The following is a 20,273-nucleotide window of genomic DNA, read 5'->3' on the forward strand; positions in this document are numbered from 1 at the left end:
CATCAAAGTTGAAATAAAAAAAATTCTTTGTTCCAGATAGTTTTAGAAATACTGGTATAGGAGACCTAACAACAAAGCAAAGTTAACAAGAGACAGAAGACTACATTTGTTCTTATTCTCAAGTAACTGATGAAGAAATGTCTCCTGCTAGTGACAATTTCCTACATGAGATTTTAAAATAGAAGATAAATGTTCTCACTTCTTTTTCAGGGAGTCTGGCCAAGGAAAAGACACAGACCTTGCACAAATTTGTACTACTTTTTGCTGTATTTGATGAAGGTTAGTGAGTCTTAATCTGAATTTTGGATTCCTGAAAGAAATCTTCTGCTACTATTAAGAGGAGGTGATTATAGAAAGGTCATAAATTACATTACTGTTCAGGAATGAAGGAGATGGGGTTAAAAATGAATTCCAAGAAAACAAAATGTAACCTCAGTTCCATTGGCAGCTATGAGGTAAGAAGATAGAGGAGTTGGATAATGGATTGACCTCATCCGCCTCATTAAGACCATCAACAAATACTTTGGGCTCTACTTTCTAAATGCTTTCTCTTATCTTCATCTATTATTAAGTGCGCAACGTTTGGCAAGTTATTTAACCTCTCTGTGTCTCGGTTTCCTAAATTGAAATAATAGTACGTTTTTCATAAGATTGTTGTGAGCACTGAGTGTTTTCACTTAAGTAACCTAGAGCAATGTGTGGCATAGAGTAGGCCCTCGATAGTGTTAGTACCTCCGCCTCCACCTCCTCCTAATGTAATCATTATGTAATCAATAACAATAACATAATCTTCTTCTTACCCCCTTATCAATTTACATAGCCATCTTCTTAATTGAGACCCTTATGATCTGTCTCGTAACTCCCAAAGGAAGCTTACTGAAGTGAGTATCTGATCTTGTCACTCCAGCCTCTAAAATACTTCAGTTTGCCAAGTGTGGTGGCTCATGTCTGTAATCCCAGCACTTTGGGAGGCTGAGGTGGGTGGATTGCTTGAGCCCAGGAGTTTGAGACCAGCCTGGGCAACAGGGTGAAACCACATCTCTACAAAAAAATTAAAAAATCAGCTGGTCATGGTGGCAGGTACCTGTACTCCAGCTACTTGGGAGGCTGAGGTGGGAGGATCACTTGAGCCCAGGAGGTGAAGGTTGCAGTGAACTGTGATTGCACTACTGCACTCCAGCCTGGGTGATAAAGCCAAACCCTATCTCAAAAAACAAAACAAAACAAAACAACAAAACAAATAAAATAATTCAATTTCAAGGTAAAGTGCAAAATGCATTATCTATTCCCTGGTGACATTTCCAGCCTTGTTGTGTTCCATTTCCTGCCTTATCTTCCATGTCACCCAAACATGGAATGCTTTTTCTTACATGAGACCTCTGCTTATGCAGTTCCCTCTGCCTAGAAAAATCTGTCTCCCTCTTTACACTAAGCAAGCTTCTCCTTTTTCTTTAAGTCTGACTTACTTCGGTTATCCCCTTCCTTAACTCCTTCTCCTAGAATGACCTCTAGTCTGGATTAGATGCCTGCTTATATTTCCACAGCATCTTGAGCTTACTCCTTATCATACTATATCAGTATTTTCTACTTTATTTATTTAATATTTATCTTCTTTGATCTCATATCTTTTTCCCTTCAAGCAAAATGAAATTTCTTCTCTCTGCTCCCTATAACACCCTACTCTCATCTTTATTATATCACTCTTTACTCTTTATTATAATTATCAGGTTCTCTGACTATTCCAGCTAGAGTGTAAGCACCTTGAAAGCACAGGCTGTATCTTCCTCTCTATCATCAGTGCCTACAATCAGTAGTGCTCAATAAATATGTGTTTGAATGAATGAACAAATGAATGGCTGCCTCATAAAGTTTCAATAGTATTTCCAGTGCTTCAGCCCTTATCAATTTCAGAGACAGTGTTAGGGAGCTTTCAGGTTCCTGTGGTTTCATAAATATAAGCTGGGATGAGACAATTATAACAGAGACAGGGACCAACAGACAGCCTTTTTCCTAGGACAATTTTCTTTTTTCTTTTTTTTTTTTTTTGAGATCGAGTCTCACTATGTTGCCCAGGCTGGAGTGCAGTGGCAGAATCTCGGCTCACTGCAACGTCCACCTCCCAGGTTCAAGTGATTCTCCTGCCTCAGCCTCCTGAGTAGCTGAGATTACAGGCACATGCCACCATGCCCACCTAATCTGTGTATTTTTAGTAGAGATAGGGTTTCATTATGTTGGCCAGGGTACTCTCAAGTGCCTGACCTGAAGTGATCCACCTGCCTCAGCCTCCCAAAGTGCTAGGATTACAGGCATGAGCCACCGCGCCCAGCCCCCAGGATGATTTTCATAAGATTCCTTTTAGGTAAGTCAGCTAATAAAAAGAATCGAATCCTTATGCCTCAAGCTAACTAATATTCTGTCTTCTATTATTGTCTGTTCCCACTTATTGTCATGGACAAATAGAGGGAGAGAAAATCAGTTCGAGCAAGAGATGTCTGCCTTTAGATAATTATCTTCTCCCTCCCTCACACTGACTTTGTGAGGATAAGTGCTCTGTGCCTACTTTGCTGACAAAAATGCTTAAGGTGTGAGCACACTGGGAGTGGGGAAGGAGAAAGGGGAGGGGCGTCATTCATGAGACACATGCTTAGCTGACTTTATTTTTGCCTTCTCTCTCATCAGGGAAAAGTTGGCACTCAGAAACAAAGAACTCCTTGATGCAGGATAGGGATGATGCATCTGCTCGGGCCTGGCCTAAAATGCACACAGTCAATGGTTATGTAAACAGGTCTCTACCAGGTATGTACACATCTGCTCAACAATCCTCAGGGTCTTCCATATTCAGCACCAGAGTTCTGTACTTCAGTTCACAAACAGCTCTGCAGCCCAGAGGATATAACCCACTGAATACTTTAAGATCTCTGGCCTCTGGGGATCTTAATGTATAGTAGGCAATTCCTCTTTTGGTCACCTGAAAATGAAGGCTTACCCATGTACATACAGCCCACAGTCAGATTTTTCTTTCCTTTTCTTAAATGTGAGTGGGCAACCAAGGACGAACAGACATTCAAAAAGAGCCTAAAATATTGAAGGGATATGCAAAGATGAACAAAGAAAACAATAATCCCAGAATAAAAAGAGCTATTGCTCAGAACAGAACTCATCAGAAGCTCTTATTACTATTTTCATGATTCAAGAAGATACTGCATCAATAAAGTAACAATAAAATGATTTCCAGTTTTAAAATAGGGGCATAGAGGCAGGCTCGCTTTACTCCCTCCCAGAGAAAACCAAAACCAAACGTACAGTACCAATATCTACACCAACAACAACCGAGAGCTCACATGTGAGGATGAGACAGTTCCCGGAACCGCAGAGAAATTCAAAAACTTTGACAATCAGACTTCCACATCCATGACTCTCCTTCTTCCTATTCTGCCTGGCACCAAGTGTATAGAAAATCTCCCCCAACTCATGGTTTCTACACTGGAAAAAGTGACATTGAGGTGTTCAACCAGCTTCTCCACCTTCTTGGGTTCCCTGGGAGGAGATTTGTCCTTGCCTTAACCCACAGAAAGCATCATGACTGTCTGAAGGCAGAAATATCCCAGAGTACAGGCAGAGACAAATGAGGAAGGAAGGACTACCATCCCCAGCCCTGGAAATTCTACTCTATAACTTGACCAAAGGACATGCAAATTCAGAATGGCCGTTCAGCAGCACCATGCTGTAGCAGGTTTATCCTGCAGGTCACCTTGGCATAAATGCCTAGCCGGCCTTCCAATACTGCTAAGATAATACCTTTGGGACCTCACCCACTTGGGACAAGCAGGGCTCTGACCACTTACTAGAGCTGAGGTGGCCAGGCGCGGTGGCTCACGCCTGTAATCCCAGCACATTTGCGAGGCCGAGGCGGGTGGATCACGAGGTCAGGAGATCAAGACCATCCTAGCTAACATGGTGAAACCCTGTCTCTACCAAAACTACAAAAAATTAGCCGGGCGTGGTGGCAGGAGCCTGTAGTCCCAGCTACTCAGGAGGCTGAGGCAGGAGAATGGCGTGAACCCAGGAGGCGGAGCTTGCAGTGAGCCCAGATCAGGCCACTGCACTCCAGCCTGGGCGACAGAGCCAGACTCCATCTCAAAAAAAACAAAACAAAACAAAACAAAAACAAAAAAAAACTAGAGCTGAGGTGAACCTGGACTTAGGTGCCACCTAGAGCCAAAATAAAGGACAGTGAACTAGCAGTGAAGATTCACTAAGCAAATGTATCCAATAAAACAAAAACAAGTCAGAGAAAACTGAAATAAATAGCTAATTCTTCAATGTAAACACATAGATGTATATCCACAAGAAACAATAGCAAACAGGCAACCATGAGCTTCCCAAAAAGACAAAGCAAAAACCCAGTGACTAACCCTAATGAGATGGCGATTTGTGAACTCTCTGATCAATAATTCAAAGTAGCAATTTTAAGGAAATTCAAAGATACCTAAGATAACACAGAAAATTGATTCAAAAATTTCTCAGAGAAATTTAACATAGAGATTGAAACAATAAAAAAAACACATCTTGAAACTGATGACTGCATTTGATGAACTGAGTAGATCATTAGAGGATCAAGCAGAGGAAAGAATCAGTGAACTCAAACACTGGACTCATCTTGCAAGAAATGCTAGAGAGTTCTACAATCTGAAAAAAAAAGAATACTAATGTGCAAAAGAAAACTTTTCAAGTATAAAACCTGGTTTAATTTAATTTTACCAACTAGTAAAATTAAATACATGGACACACTCAGAATACTCTATTACTGTATTTGTGGTGTGCAATCCACTCATAACTGTAGTATGAAGCCCAAAGTACACATCTATCAACAACTGTAATAGCTACAGCAGCCTGTTAGGATATAGGTAATATAAAAATATGTAAATTTTTGTATTTTTAGTAGAGACGGGGTTTCACCGTATTAGCCAGGATGGTCTCGATCTCCTGACCTTGTGATCCGTCCGCCTCAGCCTCCCAAAGTGCTGGAATTACAGGCATGAGCCACCACGTCCGGCCAAGAGGATATAATAGTTATAAATATCTATACACCCAAAACAGGAACTCCCAAGTATATAAAGCGACCATTAATAGATCTAAAGGGAGAGACAGATTGCAATACAATAATAGTATGGGACTTTAACACCCCAGTCTCACTAATGGGCAGATCGTCCGTACAGAAAATCAATAAAGAAACAATGGAGTTAAACTACACACTAGATCTAATAGTCCTAACTGACATTTACTGAACATTTTACTTAACTGCTGCAGAATACACATTCTTTTCATCAGGACATAAAACATTTTCCAGAATATACCATACCCAAGGCCCCAAAACAAGTCTGTACAAATTCAAAAAACAGAAATTGTATCAAGTATCTTTTCTGACCACAGTGGAATAAAACTAAAAATTAATAACAAGAGGAACCTCAGAAAATACATAAAAACACAGAAATTAAACAACATGCTCTTAAATGGCCAATGGGTCAATGAAGAAATTAAGAAGTAAATTTTATTATTATTATTATTATTATTATACTTAAAGTTCTGGGTTACATGTGCAGAATGTGCAATTTTGTTACATAGGTATACACGTGTCATGGTGGTTTCCTGCACCCATCAACCTGTCACCTACATTAGGTATTTCTCCTAATGTTATCCCTCCCCTAGCCCCCCAACACCCACAGACCCCAGTGTATGCTCTTCCCCTCCCTGTGTCCATGTGTTCTTATTGTTCAACTCCCACTTATGAATTAGAAAATGCAGTGTTTGGTTTTCTGATCTTGTGATAGTTTGCTGAGAATGATGGTTTCCAGCTTCATCCATGTCCCTGCAAAGGACATGAACTCATCCTTTTTTATGGCTGTATAGTATTCCATGGTGTATATGTGCCACATTTTCTTAATCCAGTCTGTCACTGATGGTCATTTGGGTTGGTTCCAAGTCTTTGCTATTGTGAATAGTGCCGCAATAAACATACGTGTGCATGTGTCTTTATTGTAGAATGATTTATAATCCTTTGGGTATATGCCCAGTAATGGGATTACTGGGTCAAATGGTATTTCTAGTTCTGGATCCTTGAGGAATTGCCACACTGTCTCCCACAATGGTTGAATTAATTTACACTCCCACCAACAGTATAAAAGTGTTCCTATTTTTCCACAACCTCTCTAGCATCTGTTGTTTCCTGACTTTTTAGTGATTGCCATTCTAACTGGTGTGAGATGGTATCTCATTGTGGTTTTGATTTGCATTTCTCTAATGACCAGTGATGATGAGCATTTTTTCATATGTCTGTTGGCTGCATAAATGTCTTCTTTTGAGAAGTGTCTGTTCATATCTTTTGCCCATTTTTTGATGGGGTTTTTTTTTTTTTTTTCTTGTAAAGGTTGTTTAAGTTCTTTGTAGATTCTGGATATTAGCCCTTTGTCAGATGGATAGATTGCAAAAATTTTCTCCCATTCTGTAGGTTGCCTGTTCACTCTGATGATGGTTTCTTTTGCTGTGCAGAAGCTCCTTAGTTTGATTAGATCCCATTTGTCAATTTTAGCTTTTGTTGCCATTACTTTTGTTGTTTTAGACATGAAGTCTTTGCCCATGCCTATGTCCTGAATGGTATTACCCAGGTTTCCTTCTAGGATTTTTATGGTCCTAGGTCTTACATTTAAATATTTGATCCATCTTGAGTTGATTTTTGTATAAGGTATAAGGAAAGGGTCCAGTTTCAGTTTTCTGCATATGGCTAGCCAGTTTTTCCAACACCATTTATTATATAGGGAATCTTTTCCCCATTGCTTGTTTGTGTCAGGTTTGTCAAAGAAAAGATGGTTGTAGCTGTGTGGTGTTATTTCTGAGGCCTCCGTTCTGTTCCATTGGTCTATATCTCTGTTTTGGTACCAGTACCATGCTGTTTTGGTTACTGTAGTCTTGTACTGTAGTTTGAAGTCAGGTAGCATGATGCCTCCAGCTTTGTCCTTCTTGCCCAGGATTGTCTTGGCTATGTGGGCTCTTTTTTGGTTCCATCTGAAGTTTAAAGTAGTTTTTTCCAATTCTGTGAAGAAAGTCAGTGGTAGCTTGATGGGGATAGCATTGAATCTATAAATTACTTTGGGCAGTATGGCCATTTTCATGATACTGATTCTTCCTATCCATGAGCATAGAATGCTCTTCCATTTGCTTGTGTCCTCTTTTATTTCATTGAGCAGTGGTTTGTAGTTCTCCTTGAAGAGGTCCTTCACATCCCTTGTAAGTTGTATTCCTAGGTATTTTATTCTCTTTGTAGCAATTGTGAATGGGAGTTCACTCATGATTTGGCTCTCTGTTTGTCTGTTAGTGGTGTATATGGATGCTTATGATTTTTGCACATTGATTTTGTATCCTGAGACTTTGCTGAAGTTTCTTATCAGCTTAAGGAGATTTTGGGCTGAGATGATGGGGTTTTCTAAATATACAATCGTGTCATCTGCAAAGAGAGACAATTTGACTTCCTCTTTTCCCATTTGAATACCCTTTATTCTTTCTCTTACCTGATTGCCCTGGCCAGAACTTCTAATACTATGTTGAATAGGAGTGGTGAGAGAGGGCATCCTTGTCTGGTGCTGGTTTTCAAAGAGAATGCTTCCAGTTTTTGCCCATTCAGCATGATATTGGCTGTGAGTTTGTCATAAACAGCTCTTATTATTTTGAGGTATGTTCCATCGATACCTAGTTTATTGAGAGTTTTTAGCATGAAGGGGTGTTGAATTTTATCGAAGGCCTTTTCTGCATCTATTGAGATAATCATGTGGTTTTTGTCGTTTGTTCTCTTTATGTGATGGATTACGTTTATTGATTTGCGTATGTTGAACCAGTCTTGCATTCCATAGATGAAGCAGACTTGATTGTTGTGGATAAGCTTTTTGATGTGCTGCTGGATTCGGTTTGCCAGTATTTTATTGAGAATTTTCGCTTCGCTGTTCATCAGGGATATTCTCGTACCTCAGCCTCCCGAGTAGCTGGAATTACAGGTGTGTGAGCCACCATGCCCAGCTAATTTTTGTATTTTTAGTAGAGACAGGGTTTCACCATGTTGGCCAGGCTGGTCTTGAACTCCTGACCTCAAGTGATCCACCCGCCTCTGCCTCCCTAAGTGTTGGGATTACAAGCTGATTATTTCATTCGATTCTAAAAAGCCGTTTGATAAAATTCAATATCCCTTTATGATAAAAACCTTCATCAACATGGATATAGAGGGAACACACCTCAAAATAATAAAGGCCATTAATGACAGACCCATGGCTAACATACTGAATGTGGAAAAAATCAAAAGCCTTTCCTCTAAAGACTCATACAACAGAAGGATGCCTACTTTCACCATACTCAGCATAATAGTGGAAGTCCTGGACAGAGCAGTTAGGCAAGAGAGAGAAATAAAGGGCATCCGAAATGGAAAGGAAGAAGTCAAATTAGCCTTGCTTGCAGACAACATGATCTAGAAAAACCTAAAGACTCCACCAAAAAACTGTTCAAAATGATAAATTTAGTAAAGTTGCAGGATACAAAATCAATACACCAAAATCAGTAGCATTTATATATGCCAGCAGCCAATATCTGAAAAAGAAATCAATAAAACTATTTACTGGCTATAAAAATATAAAATACCTGGGAATCAATCTAACCAAAGACATAAAAGAGCTATTCAAGGAAAACTACAAAGCTCTGATGAAAGAAATAGAAGAGGACATACACAAAATTAAAATATATTCCATGCTCATGGATTGGAATAATTAATATTGTTAAAATGACAATACTACCCAAAGCAATTTACAGATTCAGTGCAATCCTTGTCAAAATACCAATGACATTCTTCATAGAAAAAAAGATCCTAAGACTTATATGGAACCACAAAAGACCCCAAATAGCTAAAGCAATCCTGAGCAAAAAGAGCGAAGCTGGACGTATCACACTACCTGATATCAAAATTTACTACTCAGCTATGGTAATCAAAATAGCATGGTATTGGCATAAAAATAGATACATAGACCAGTGGAACAGAATAGAGAACACAGATATAAGTCCACACATTTACAACTAACTCATGTTCAACAAAGGCGCAAAGAACATATATTAAGGAAAGAACAATCTTTTCAATAAATAGTGCTGGAAAAATTGAATAACTATATGCAGAATAAAACTAGACCTTTATATCTTACCATACACAAAATCAAATAAAAATGGATTAAAGACTTAAATCTAAGACATGAAACTATTAGAAGAAAACACTGGGGAAATGCTCTAGGCCACTGACCTGGCCAAGGATTTTTTTGGGTAAGACCTCAAAAGCACGGACAATCAAAGCAAATATTGGAATTATATCAAGCTAAAAATCTTCTGCATACTAAAAGAAACAATGAACAAAGTAAAGAGACAACCCACAGAATGGGAAAAATATTTTCAAACTATCTATCTGACAAGGGATTAATAACCAGAATATATGAAGAGCTCAAACAACTCAATGGCAATACAACAAATACTCTGATTAAAAACGGGTAAAAGATCTAAACAGATATGTTTCAAAAGAGATATACTAATGGCCAACAGGTATATGAAAACGTGCCCAACATCATTAACCGTCAAAGAAATACAAATCAAAACCACAATTCGATATCATCTCATCTCAGTTAAAATCGCTTGCATCAAAAAGACAGGCAAGAACAGATGCTGGTAAGGATGTGGAGAAAGGGGAACCCTCGTACACAGTTAATGGGAATATAAATCAGTATAGCCACTAATGCCGTACTCAATACTATAGACAATAGTATTGAGGTTCCAAAAAAAAGAGAACTACCATATGATCCAGCAATTCCACTACTGGGTATATATTCAAAAGAAATGATATCAATATATCAAAGAGATATCTTCACTCCCATGTTTATTGCAGCACTATTTACAATAGCCAAAATATGGAATCAAACTAAGTAATCAATGGATGACTGGATAAAGAAAACATGGTATATATACACAATGGAATACTATTTGGCCATAAAAAAGAATGAAATATTTTCATTTGCATCAACATAGGTGGCACTGGAGGGCAATACCACATGTTCTCACTCATATGTGGGAGCTAAAAGAGTGGATCTCACGAAAATAGAGAGTAGAATCATGGTTACCATAGTCTGGGGTGGGGAGGGTGGGAATGATGAAGGGAAAAAGAGAATATAAATGTATTTATTACCACTGAACTGTACACTTAAAAATGGTAAAGATGGCAAATTATATATGTATATTTTACATCAATAAAAAGAAATTTCAAAATAAAGTAACAATATAGTTGACCCTTGAACAATGTGGGGGTTGGGGTACTGACTCCCTGCACAGTCAAAAATCCATGTATAACTTTTGATTCCCCCCAAATTCAAGTACTAATGACCTATTGTTGATCAGAAGCCTTATCAATAACATAAACAACAAATATTTTGTATATGTATTATATACTGTATTTTTTCAATAAAGTAAGCTAGAGAAAAGACAATGTTATTTTTAAAAGCATGGGGAAAATACATTTACAATACTGTACTGTATTTGTAGACAACGTAAGTTTATCATCTATAAGTTGAATCATTAGTCTGAAATGGTGGGCAACCACAGCTGCAGACCTCAATCTATGGTACATATCAAGCAAGTCAGTGTTTTCTTGTACGGTCATGACCTTTCTCTGCTTCTTGGGAGCACTTCCAGCATCACTAGTGGCACTTTATATGGGTCCCAAGTATCATTCAAAGTTTATGGAGAGATTATTAGCATCATGCAGAGTTTTAAGTGGATGCCTGCAACACTTGAGCTCACCACAATAACAGTAGGAGATGGCTACTACTGTTAATTTTATGCAGTTATGATTTAATACTGGATCTTTACATTTGTTTACATTTGTCCCAACTGGGAATGGTGCCATGTATGGTTGTAAGGGTTTGTGTACGTAAGTTTTAATAAATTTTGACTTTTTATAATAGATTTTTATATATTTTATGGTAATAAATGATAAAATAGTCCAGTATCAACATATATATATACATACATATATATATATATTTGAGACGGAGTCTTGCTCTGTTGCCCACGCTGGAGTGCAGTGGCATGATCTCAGCTCGCTGCAACCTCCACCTCCTGGGTTCAAGTGATTCTCCTGCCCCAGCCTCCCAAGTAGCTGGGATTACAGGTATGCACCATCACGCCTACCTAATTTTTGTAGTTTTAGTAGAGATGGGGTTTCACCACGTTTGCCAGGCCGGTCTTGAATTCCTGACCTCATGATCCACCCATCTCGGCCTCCCAAGGTGCTGGGATTATAAGTGTGAGCCACCTCAACCGGCCATCTACATATATTTTTTGCATTCATAACATACCTTTTTCTTAATTTTTTTGATATTTTTCCCCTATGTGGTTCATCTGAAAGTTTTTTCAAATTATCACAAATTTCCAAAAAAAATTTCAGTATATTTATTGAAAAAAAATGCATATAAGTGGACTCATGCAGTTCAAACCTGTGTTGTTCAGGAGTCAACTGTATATTTTAAAGCAGATTTTAACATCAAGAAATGATAGAAAAATGATAAGAATTTAAAGATAAATATTCATATTAAAATTGCCCATCAGGAGCTTCTGAGTAGCTGAACACAGGGAGGTTCCTGGAGAGTGGCTGGTCCCACGCCCCTTCCCACATACCCTTCCTTATATATGCATCTCTTCCATTTGGCGTTTATCAGAAAAGGTGCTGACTACTGAATTATAAGGGCACTGTGGTCTACTAGATAAAGGTTGGGGAGAGGGGTTTGGGCTTCTGTTGTCTTCTTTCCAGGACTTCATCTCCAGATGTCTAAAGTAAATAATGCATGCTGGGTAGAGCAAAGTGGTGGAGTAGGACTCTTCAGCAATCATCTCCTCACAGAAACATCAAGTTAACAACTTGATGTATGAAATTACCATCAGAAGAGTTAAGAAAACCCGAACCCATGAGCAAGACTGTGAAGCCCTTTTGGACTGCAAAGACGAGTAAAACCATAGTTGGAAGTTAAGGGGATTGGTTCTTTATGACTGAGACCCCACCCCCAAGCCACTGCAGTACCACAGGCGGAAAGTCACCATGGACCCATGGTTTTTACACCGGAAAAAAAGTGAGCCGGAGGCAGACATTTGGCTTCTCCACCATCCTAGGTCCTTCTGTAGGAGACTCACTCCTGCACCAGTTCATGGGGAGCACTGCGAGTATCAACTGGGTTGAACCACCTGAGACCAGCTATGTACAAAGAAAGGGGGCGGGGCTAGTGGTAGCAAGCAAGCAGAACTTGGCAGTGGCTCTCCATCCCTGCCAGAGGAGATACCATACCAGGCCATGGGAAGCATGGTTCCCAGATCCTCTGGACTTGAGAGCCTAACGGGCTCTCCTGTATGGCCTGGGTGCCCTCTGTGGATTCCCATGGGCCCATCCAGGCTGGACACTGCATTAGTAGCAAAGCCAGCATGAGACTTGCGTCTAACCTGGGCTTAGAGTGCCCTCTAGTGTCTAGTGCTAAAAGGAAATACAACAGCCAGTCCACTTTCTCTTTGATATGGTCTCACTCTGTTGCCTAGGTTGAAGTGCAGTGGTGCAATCATAGCTCACTGCAGTCTCGAACTCCTGGGCTCACGCGGTCTCCCCACCTCAGCCTCCAGAGTGGGACTACAGGTGTGTGGCACTATGCCTAGCTAAATTTTGGTTGTGTGTGTGTGTGTGTATGGAGATTGGGGTATTGCTGTGTTGCTCAGGCTGGTCTTGAACTCCTGACCTAAAGCAATCCTCCAGCCTCAGCCTCCTAAAGTGCTAGATTACAAGTATGAGCCACCACAGTCAGCCCCACTCAATTTCTAAACCAGCTTACTGAAATAGAGCAGTCACAAACAAACCCAAAATGAACATGAGAATAAATACCTAATTCTTCAATGTGTAGACAGGGACACACGTCTACAAAGAATAAGAATAACCTAAGAAAGATGGCCTCACCAAATGAACAAAAAATTGTGCCAGTGACTAATCCTAAAGACACGCAAGTGAATGATCTTGTAGACAAAGAATTCAAAATAGCTATTTTAAGAAAACTCAACAAACTTTAATAAAACACAGAGAAACAATTCAGAAATTTGTCAAAGAAATTTAACAGAGAAATTGAAGGAATAAAAAAAGTAAGAGAGAAATCCTGGAACTGAAAAGTATAATAAAAAATGACACACGCAATACAGGACATCAACAACAGAATTGATCAGGCAGAAGAAAGAATCAGCAAGCTCAAAGACAGGCTATCCAAAAATACAATCAGGAGGGGCTCCAGGATGGTTGACTAGATGCATCTAGTGTTCATCCCTTCCATGGAGAGGAACCAAAGTAGCAAGTAGATAATTATACTTTGAATAGGTCATCTAAGAGAGAACACTGGAATTCAACAGAGAAGAGATAGGAAGCATTGAAAGCAAGGGAGGAGAGAGAAATACGGCCTGTTTGCCTGGGATTGGCTGGGAGTCTGGAACAGCTTCCTAATGTGGGAAAAGGGTAAGAGACCCTTAGTGTTCCTCATTTTCACCAAGGACTCTTGCAGTCCTAGCCGCAGGAGAGCCCCTTATTCCTTGACAGCGCAGAGACTAGCATAGGAAGTTGCCTAAAGACCATGTGAAGGCATTGCAACAGAGAGCTCACGCTGGGTTCTGCAAATCTCCCGAGCAGCTGCAGCACAGCACCATTTTGAGAGCACAGCCCACACATCCTGCCCTGCTGTAATGGCCGTGACTTAGGCAGGAGCCCTGAGCAGTGATCCTGCCCCACCCAGCAGAGGAGTGCCCATGCATTTTCACATATTCCAAGAACACATTCCACTACCTACAACACTGCTGCTGCAGGCTGCTGTGGGGCCAAAACACCAGTGAAGCTTGTGCTTCCAAGCTGCCTGCCTACAGCTGCTCCCAGAGAAAGCAACCCTACCTTCACCAAGAGCAGGGCCATAGCACAGCTGCTGCTGCACGCCAACCTGAGCATTTTGCTAGTGACCTGGGTATCACCCCACCCCTGCATAGCACAACCAGCACCTCACACACCACCAAGGAGCCTGAGGGCAGGTTCACCTAGCCCAGCTCTTCCTGCCCCTAGTACCCAAGCATATCATCCAGGGGCCTAGGGATCACTTAGCCCTGTCCACCACTGGTAGCTCCTGAGAACCTCCTGGGGTCTGAGGCCAGGCCCACCCAACCTGCCACTACTGCCACAGTTAGCACGCATTGCATGCACCACTTGAGGGTCTGGGGACTGGCCCATGCAATCCATAGCAGCCACCACCAATGCCAGCACAGACCACTTGAGATTCAGAAGGTTGTTTCATTACTATGATTGCCATCAACCATGCCACTTTGCTGCCCAGGAACTTGAGAACCCACCCACCCACGTGATCCATCAATACCATTTCTGGGACCCAAGTAAACCACTGGGAGACCCACAAATCAACCTGCCTGGACCTAAAACCAGTGCAATCATATGCCACCATGGTACACCAAAGAAAAGCATGCTCAGCCCACTGCTGCCACCACTGGGGCCTGAAGACAGGCCTACCTGGCATCCCAGTTCTCAGTTAAACTTCACCACAGCCTCCACTAATAACCACACCCTAAGCCATTGAGAAAATCACAAATATCACTAATGCTGTTTAGAGTCTTATACAGAGACTACTGCATTCACCCAGAATCAAAACCAGTGCTCTACCCAAGCAACACTATAGATACATCTTCAGGAAAAAGTTCTTTCCTATAAAAGCAAATTTTAAAAATTGGAAAAAGTGATTATTATACCAGATGTGCAGATATCAATGTAAGGACACAGAAAACATGAAAAATCAAGGAAATATGACACTCCAAAGGAGCACAATAATTCTGTAGCAATAGATCCAAATAAAAAAATTTTAAGATGGGTGCAAAAAAATAGTTAGAAAGAATGAATAAGACCTGCTATTTTATAGCGCAACACAGTGACTATAGTTAATAATAACTTAATTGTACATTTTAAAATAACTTAAAGAGTGTAATTGGATTGTTAATAACTCAAAGGATAAGTGCTTGAGGGTGTAGATACCTCATTCTCCATAATGTGTTTGTTTCACATCACATGCCTGTATCAAAACATCTCATGTGTTCCCTAAATATATACACCTACTATGTATCCACAAAATAAAAAAATCATAGTTTACAAACAGAACAGTATATGTGACCTTTGGTTTTTAAGTAAACTGGCCAACATCTCTTTAAAAATTTATGAAATCCTGGAAAAATAATTCCAAAATTTGATACTAAAGAAACGCAGTGAGATACAAGAGAATTCTGAAAAAAAAAATATATAAAGAACACAGAAAAACAATTAAGGATATGAAACGGAAATTTACCAAAGACATAGATATCAAAAAAGAACCAAACAAAATTCTGGAACCAAAGAATTCATTGAATGAAATATAAAATACATTTGAAAGGTTCAACAATAGACTGAACCAAGCAGAAGAATATCAGAACTGAAATACAGATCTTTTGAAATAGCCCAATCAGACAAAAATAAAGAAAAAAAGAATAAAAAATAATGACCAAAGATTTCATGACATGTTAGGCACTATAAAGAGAAAATGAAGAGGTTAGAAATCCTATTTAATGAAATATTAGATGAAAAAATTTCCAAGTCTACCAAGAGATTTACACATCCAGATAAAGAAGGCTCAAAAATACCCAAATAAATACAATGCAAAAAGGTCTTCTGCAGGGCACATTATAGTCAAACTATCAAAAGTCAAAGAGAAAAATTTAAAAACAGCAAGAGAAAAGCATATAGTCACCTATAAAGGAGCTGCTATCAGACTAACAGTGAATTTCTCAGCAGAAACTTTATAAGCCAGGAGAGAATGAGAGGAAAAAAAAAACACCTGACAGCCAAGGATACTGTACACAGCAAAATTATCCTTCATAAATGAAAGAGAGATAAAAACATTTTCAGTTTATATGCTGGATTATGTTTATTGATTTGCGAATGTTGAACCAGCCTTGCATCCCAGGGATGAAGCCCACTTGATCATGGTGGATAAGCTTTTTGATGTGTTGCTGAATCCGGTTTGCCAGTATTTTATTGAGGATTTTTGCATCGATGTTCATCAGGGATATTGGTCTAAAATTCTCTTTTTTTGTTGTGTCTCTGCCAGGCTTTGGTATCAGGATGATGTTGGCCTCATAAAATGAGTTAGGGAGGATTCCCTCTTTTTCTATTGATTGGAATAGTTTCAGAAGGAATGGTACCAACTCCTCCTTGTACCTCTGGTAGAATTCAGCTGTGAATCCATCTGGTCCTGGACTTTTTTTGGTTGGTAGGCTATTAATTATTGCCTCAATTTCAGAGCCTGCTATTGGTCTATTCAGGGATTCAACTTCTTCCTGGTTTAGTCTTGGAAGAGTGTAATTGTCCAGGAAATTATCCATTTCTTCTAGATTTTCCAGTTTATTTGCATAGAGTTGTTTATAGTATTCTCTGATGGTAGTTTGTATTTCTGTGGGGTCGGTGGTGATATCCCCTTTATCATTTTTCATTGCGTCGATTTGATTCTTTTCTCTTTTCTTCTTTATTAGTCTTGCTAGTGGTCTGTCAATTTTGTTGATCTTTTCAAAAAACCAACTCCTGGATTCATTGATTTTTTGGAGGGTTTTTTGTGTCTCTATCTCCTTCAGTTCTGCTCTGATCTTAGTTATTTCTTGCCTTCTGCTAGCTTTCGAATGTGTTTGCTCTTGCTTCTCTAGTTCTTTTAATTGCGATGTTAGAGTGTCAATTTTAGATCTTTCCTGCTTTCTCTTGTGGGCATTTAGTGCTATAAATTTCCCTCTACACACTGCTTTAAATGTGTCCCAGAGATTCTGGTATGTTGTATCTTTGTTCTCATTGGTTTCAAAGAACATCTTTATTTCTGCCTTCATTTCGTTATGTACCCAGTAGTCATTCAGGAGCAGGTTGTTCAGTTTCCATGTAGTTGAGCAGTTTTGATTGAGTTTCTTAGTCGTGAGTTCTAGTTTGATTGCACTGTGGTCTGAAAGACAGTTTGTTATAATTTCTGTTCTTGTACATTTGCTGAGGAGTGCTTTACTTCCAATTATGTGGTCAATTTTGGAGTAAGTACGATGTGGTGCTGAGAAGAATGTATATTCTGTTGATTTGGGGTGGAAAGTTCTATAGATGTCTATTAGGTCTGCTTGCTGCAGAGATGAGTTCAATTCCTGGATATCCTTCACCATGGAATACTATGCAGCCATAAAAAAGGATGAGTTTGTGTCCTTTGTAGGGACATGGATGCAGCTGGAAACCATCATTCTCCGCAAACTATCACAAGAACAGAAAACCAAACACTGCATGTTCTCACTCATAGGTGGGAACTGAACAATGAGATCACCTGGACTCGGGAAGGGGAACATCACACACCGGGGCCTATCATGGGGAGGGGGGAGGGGGGAGGGATTGCATTGGGAGTTATACCTGATGTAAATGACGAGTTGATGGGTGCTGACGAGTTGATGGGTGCAGCACAGCAACATGGCACAAGTATACATATGTAACAAACCTGCACATTATGCACATGTACCCTACAACTTAAAGTATAATAATAAATAAAAAAAAAAAGAGTCAAGCTGTAAAACTGGTAGCCTTTTATATAAACAAATAATGTATAAGAACAAACTGTAATTATGTTCTATGTTAATACAAAATAATAAATAACTAGATACCTACTAAAAAAAAAAAAAAAAACATTTTCAGACAAAAAAAAAAAAGAAAAAAACTGAGGAAATTCATTGCAACTTGATCTGCTTTACAGGAAATGCTAAAGGGAGTTTTTCAAACTGAAAGAAAAAGGTCCTAATGTGTAACATGAAAACATATGAAGGTATAAACCCCACAGGTAAAAGTAAGTATCCCAACAAATTCAGAATTCTCTAACACGGTAATTGTAGAACATAAATCACTTATATCCTTAGTAGGAAGATTAAAAAACAAAACATATAAAAATAATTACCATAACCTGTTAAAGAATAAGCAATATAAAAAGATGTAAATGATGACATCAAAAACACAAAATTTGGGAGTAGATTTTTTAAAAAATTTTTCTTGCAATCAAAATTAAGTTGTTATCAGTTCAAACTAACTTGTTGTAACTATAAGGTATTCTGTGTAAGCCTCATGGTAATTACAAAGCAAAAAAATTTTATAATCGATACACTAAAAATAAAAAGCAAGGGATTAAAACATACTGATAGAAAAATCACTTAACCACAAGGGAAGATATTAAGAGAGGAAGAAAGGAACAAAGGATCTACACAACTAGAAAACAAGTAAAAACATGGTACTACCAAGTTCTTACCTATCAAAAATTACCTTGAATACAAATGGGTTAAATTCTCCAACTAAAAGACATAGAGTGGCTGAATGATTTTTTTTTAAAAGAAGATCTAACTATATACTGCCTACGAGAAAGACTTTACCTGTAAGGACACACATAGACTGAAAGTGAAGGGATAGAAACAGATATTCCGTGCAAATGTAAACAAAAAGAAAGCAGGAATAGCTATACTTATATCTGATAAAATAGACTTCACATCAGAAACTGTAAAAAGAGACAAACGGCCAGACGTGGTGGCTCATGCCTGTAATTTCAGCACTTTGGGAGGCTGAGGTGGGTGGATCACCTGAAGTCAGGAGTTCGAGACCAACCTGGCCAACATAGTGAAACCCCATCTCTACTAAAAATACAAAAATTAGGCGAGCATGGTGGCAGGTTCCTGTAGTCCCAGCTACTCAGGAGGCTGAGGCAGGAGAATCATTTGAACCCGGGTGGCAAAGCTTGCAGTGAGCCAAGATTGCACCACTGCACTCCAGCCTGGGCAACAGAGCGAGACTCCATCAAAAAAAAAAAAAATGACAGACAAGGCCATTAGATAATAGTAAAGAAATTAATACAACAGGAGAATGTAACAAGCATAAATATATATACACTCAACATTGGAGCATCTAAATATATTAATGTTTGATCTTTGTATTTTCTAGTCTCATTAAAAATAACGGCAAAAACTACAATTACTTTTGCACTGACCTAATATAAAGCAAACATTAATAGACCAAGGGGGAAATGAAGACAGCAATGAAATAATAGTAGGAGACTTTAACACCCCACTTTCACCAACGGACAGATCATCCAGACAAAATATCAACAAACACACACTGGACTTAAGCTGCACTGTAGACCAAATGCAGCAAACAGACACAGAACATTCCTTCCAACAGCTACACAATTCACATTCTTTTCAACTGCACATGGAACATTGTCCAGGAGATGATACATTAGGCCACAAAGCAAGTCTTAACTAACTTTTTAAAAATAAGTATTTTTTTCCTGCCAATAATGGAATAAAACTATAAATCAACAACAGGAGGAACAACTGTACAAATACATGGAAATTAAAGAGCATGCCCCTAAACAAACAATGGGTCAATGAAGAAATTAAAGGAGAAATTAAAAAATTTCTTGAGACAAATGAAAATGGAAACATAACATTCCAAAACTTATGGGATACAGCAAAAGTAGTCCTTAAAGAAAAGTTTATGGCAATAAATGTCTACATCCAAAAAAAATCAAATAAACAACCTAATGATGCATCTCATGGAACTAGAAAAACAAGAACAAACAAAACTCCAAATTATTAGAAGAAATGCATGAATACAGATGAGAGCACAAATAATCAAAATAGAAACTAAAAAATACAAAAGATCAGTATAATGAGTTACTTAGTTCTTTGAAAGGATAAACAAAGTCAGTAAACTTCTAGCCAGATTAAGTGATTATAAAGAAGAAAAACAGAAATAAATCAGACATGAAAAAGGAGACATTACAACTGATAACACAGAAATACAAAGAACTATAAGAAACTGCTATGAACAACTATATGCCAACCAATTGAAAAGCCTTGAAGAAATGGATAAACTCCTGGACACATACAACCTACCAAGGTTGAATCAAGAAAAATGGAAAATTTGAACAAATCAACAATGAGTAACAAGATTGAAGCAAAAATAAAAAGTCTCCCATCAAAGAAAAGTTCACTACCTGATGGCTTCACTGCTGAATTCTACCAAACATCTAAAGAACTAATACCAATTCTTCACAAACTATTCA

The 20,273-nt window shown here is 38.7% G+C and overlaps 1 protein-coding gene across 3 annotated transcripts in view; it reads left to right on the plus strand.

Annotated features, from left to right (window-relative positions):
* F8 (coagulation factor VIII) overlaps nucleotides 1-20,273 on the plus strand; it is a 150,926-nt gene that overhangs the window by 44,054 nt on the left and 86,599 nt on the right. For all 3 annotated transcript variants that reach the window (XM_031660454.1, XM_031660455.1, XM_031660456.1), the window contains exons 5-6: nucleotides 211-279; nucleotides 2,680-2,796. In XM_031660454.1, the coding sequence (XP_031516314.1) occupies nucleotides 211-279; nucleotides 2,680-2,796 (186 nt within the window). The remainder of the gene's footprint in view (nucleotides 1-210; nucleotides 280-2,679; nucleotides 2,797-20,273) is intronic.

Source organism: Papio anubis, chromosome X (genome assembly GCF_008728515.1).
Source record: "Papio anubis isolate 15944 chromosome X, Panubis1.0, whole genome shotgun sequence".
NCBI classification, from domain to species: Eukaryota; Metazoa; Chordata; class Mammalia; order Primates; family Cercopithecidae; genus Papio; species Papio anubis.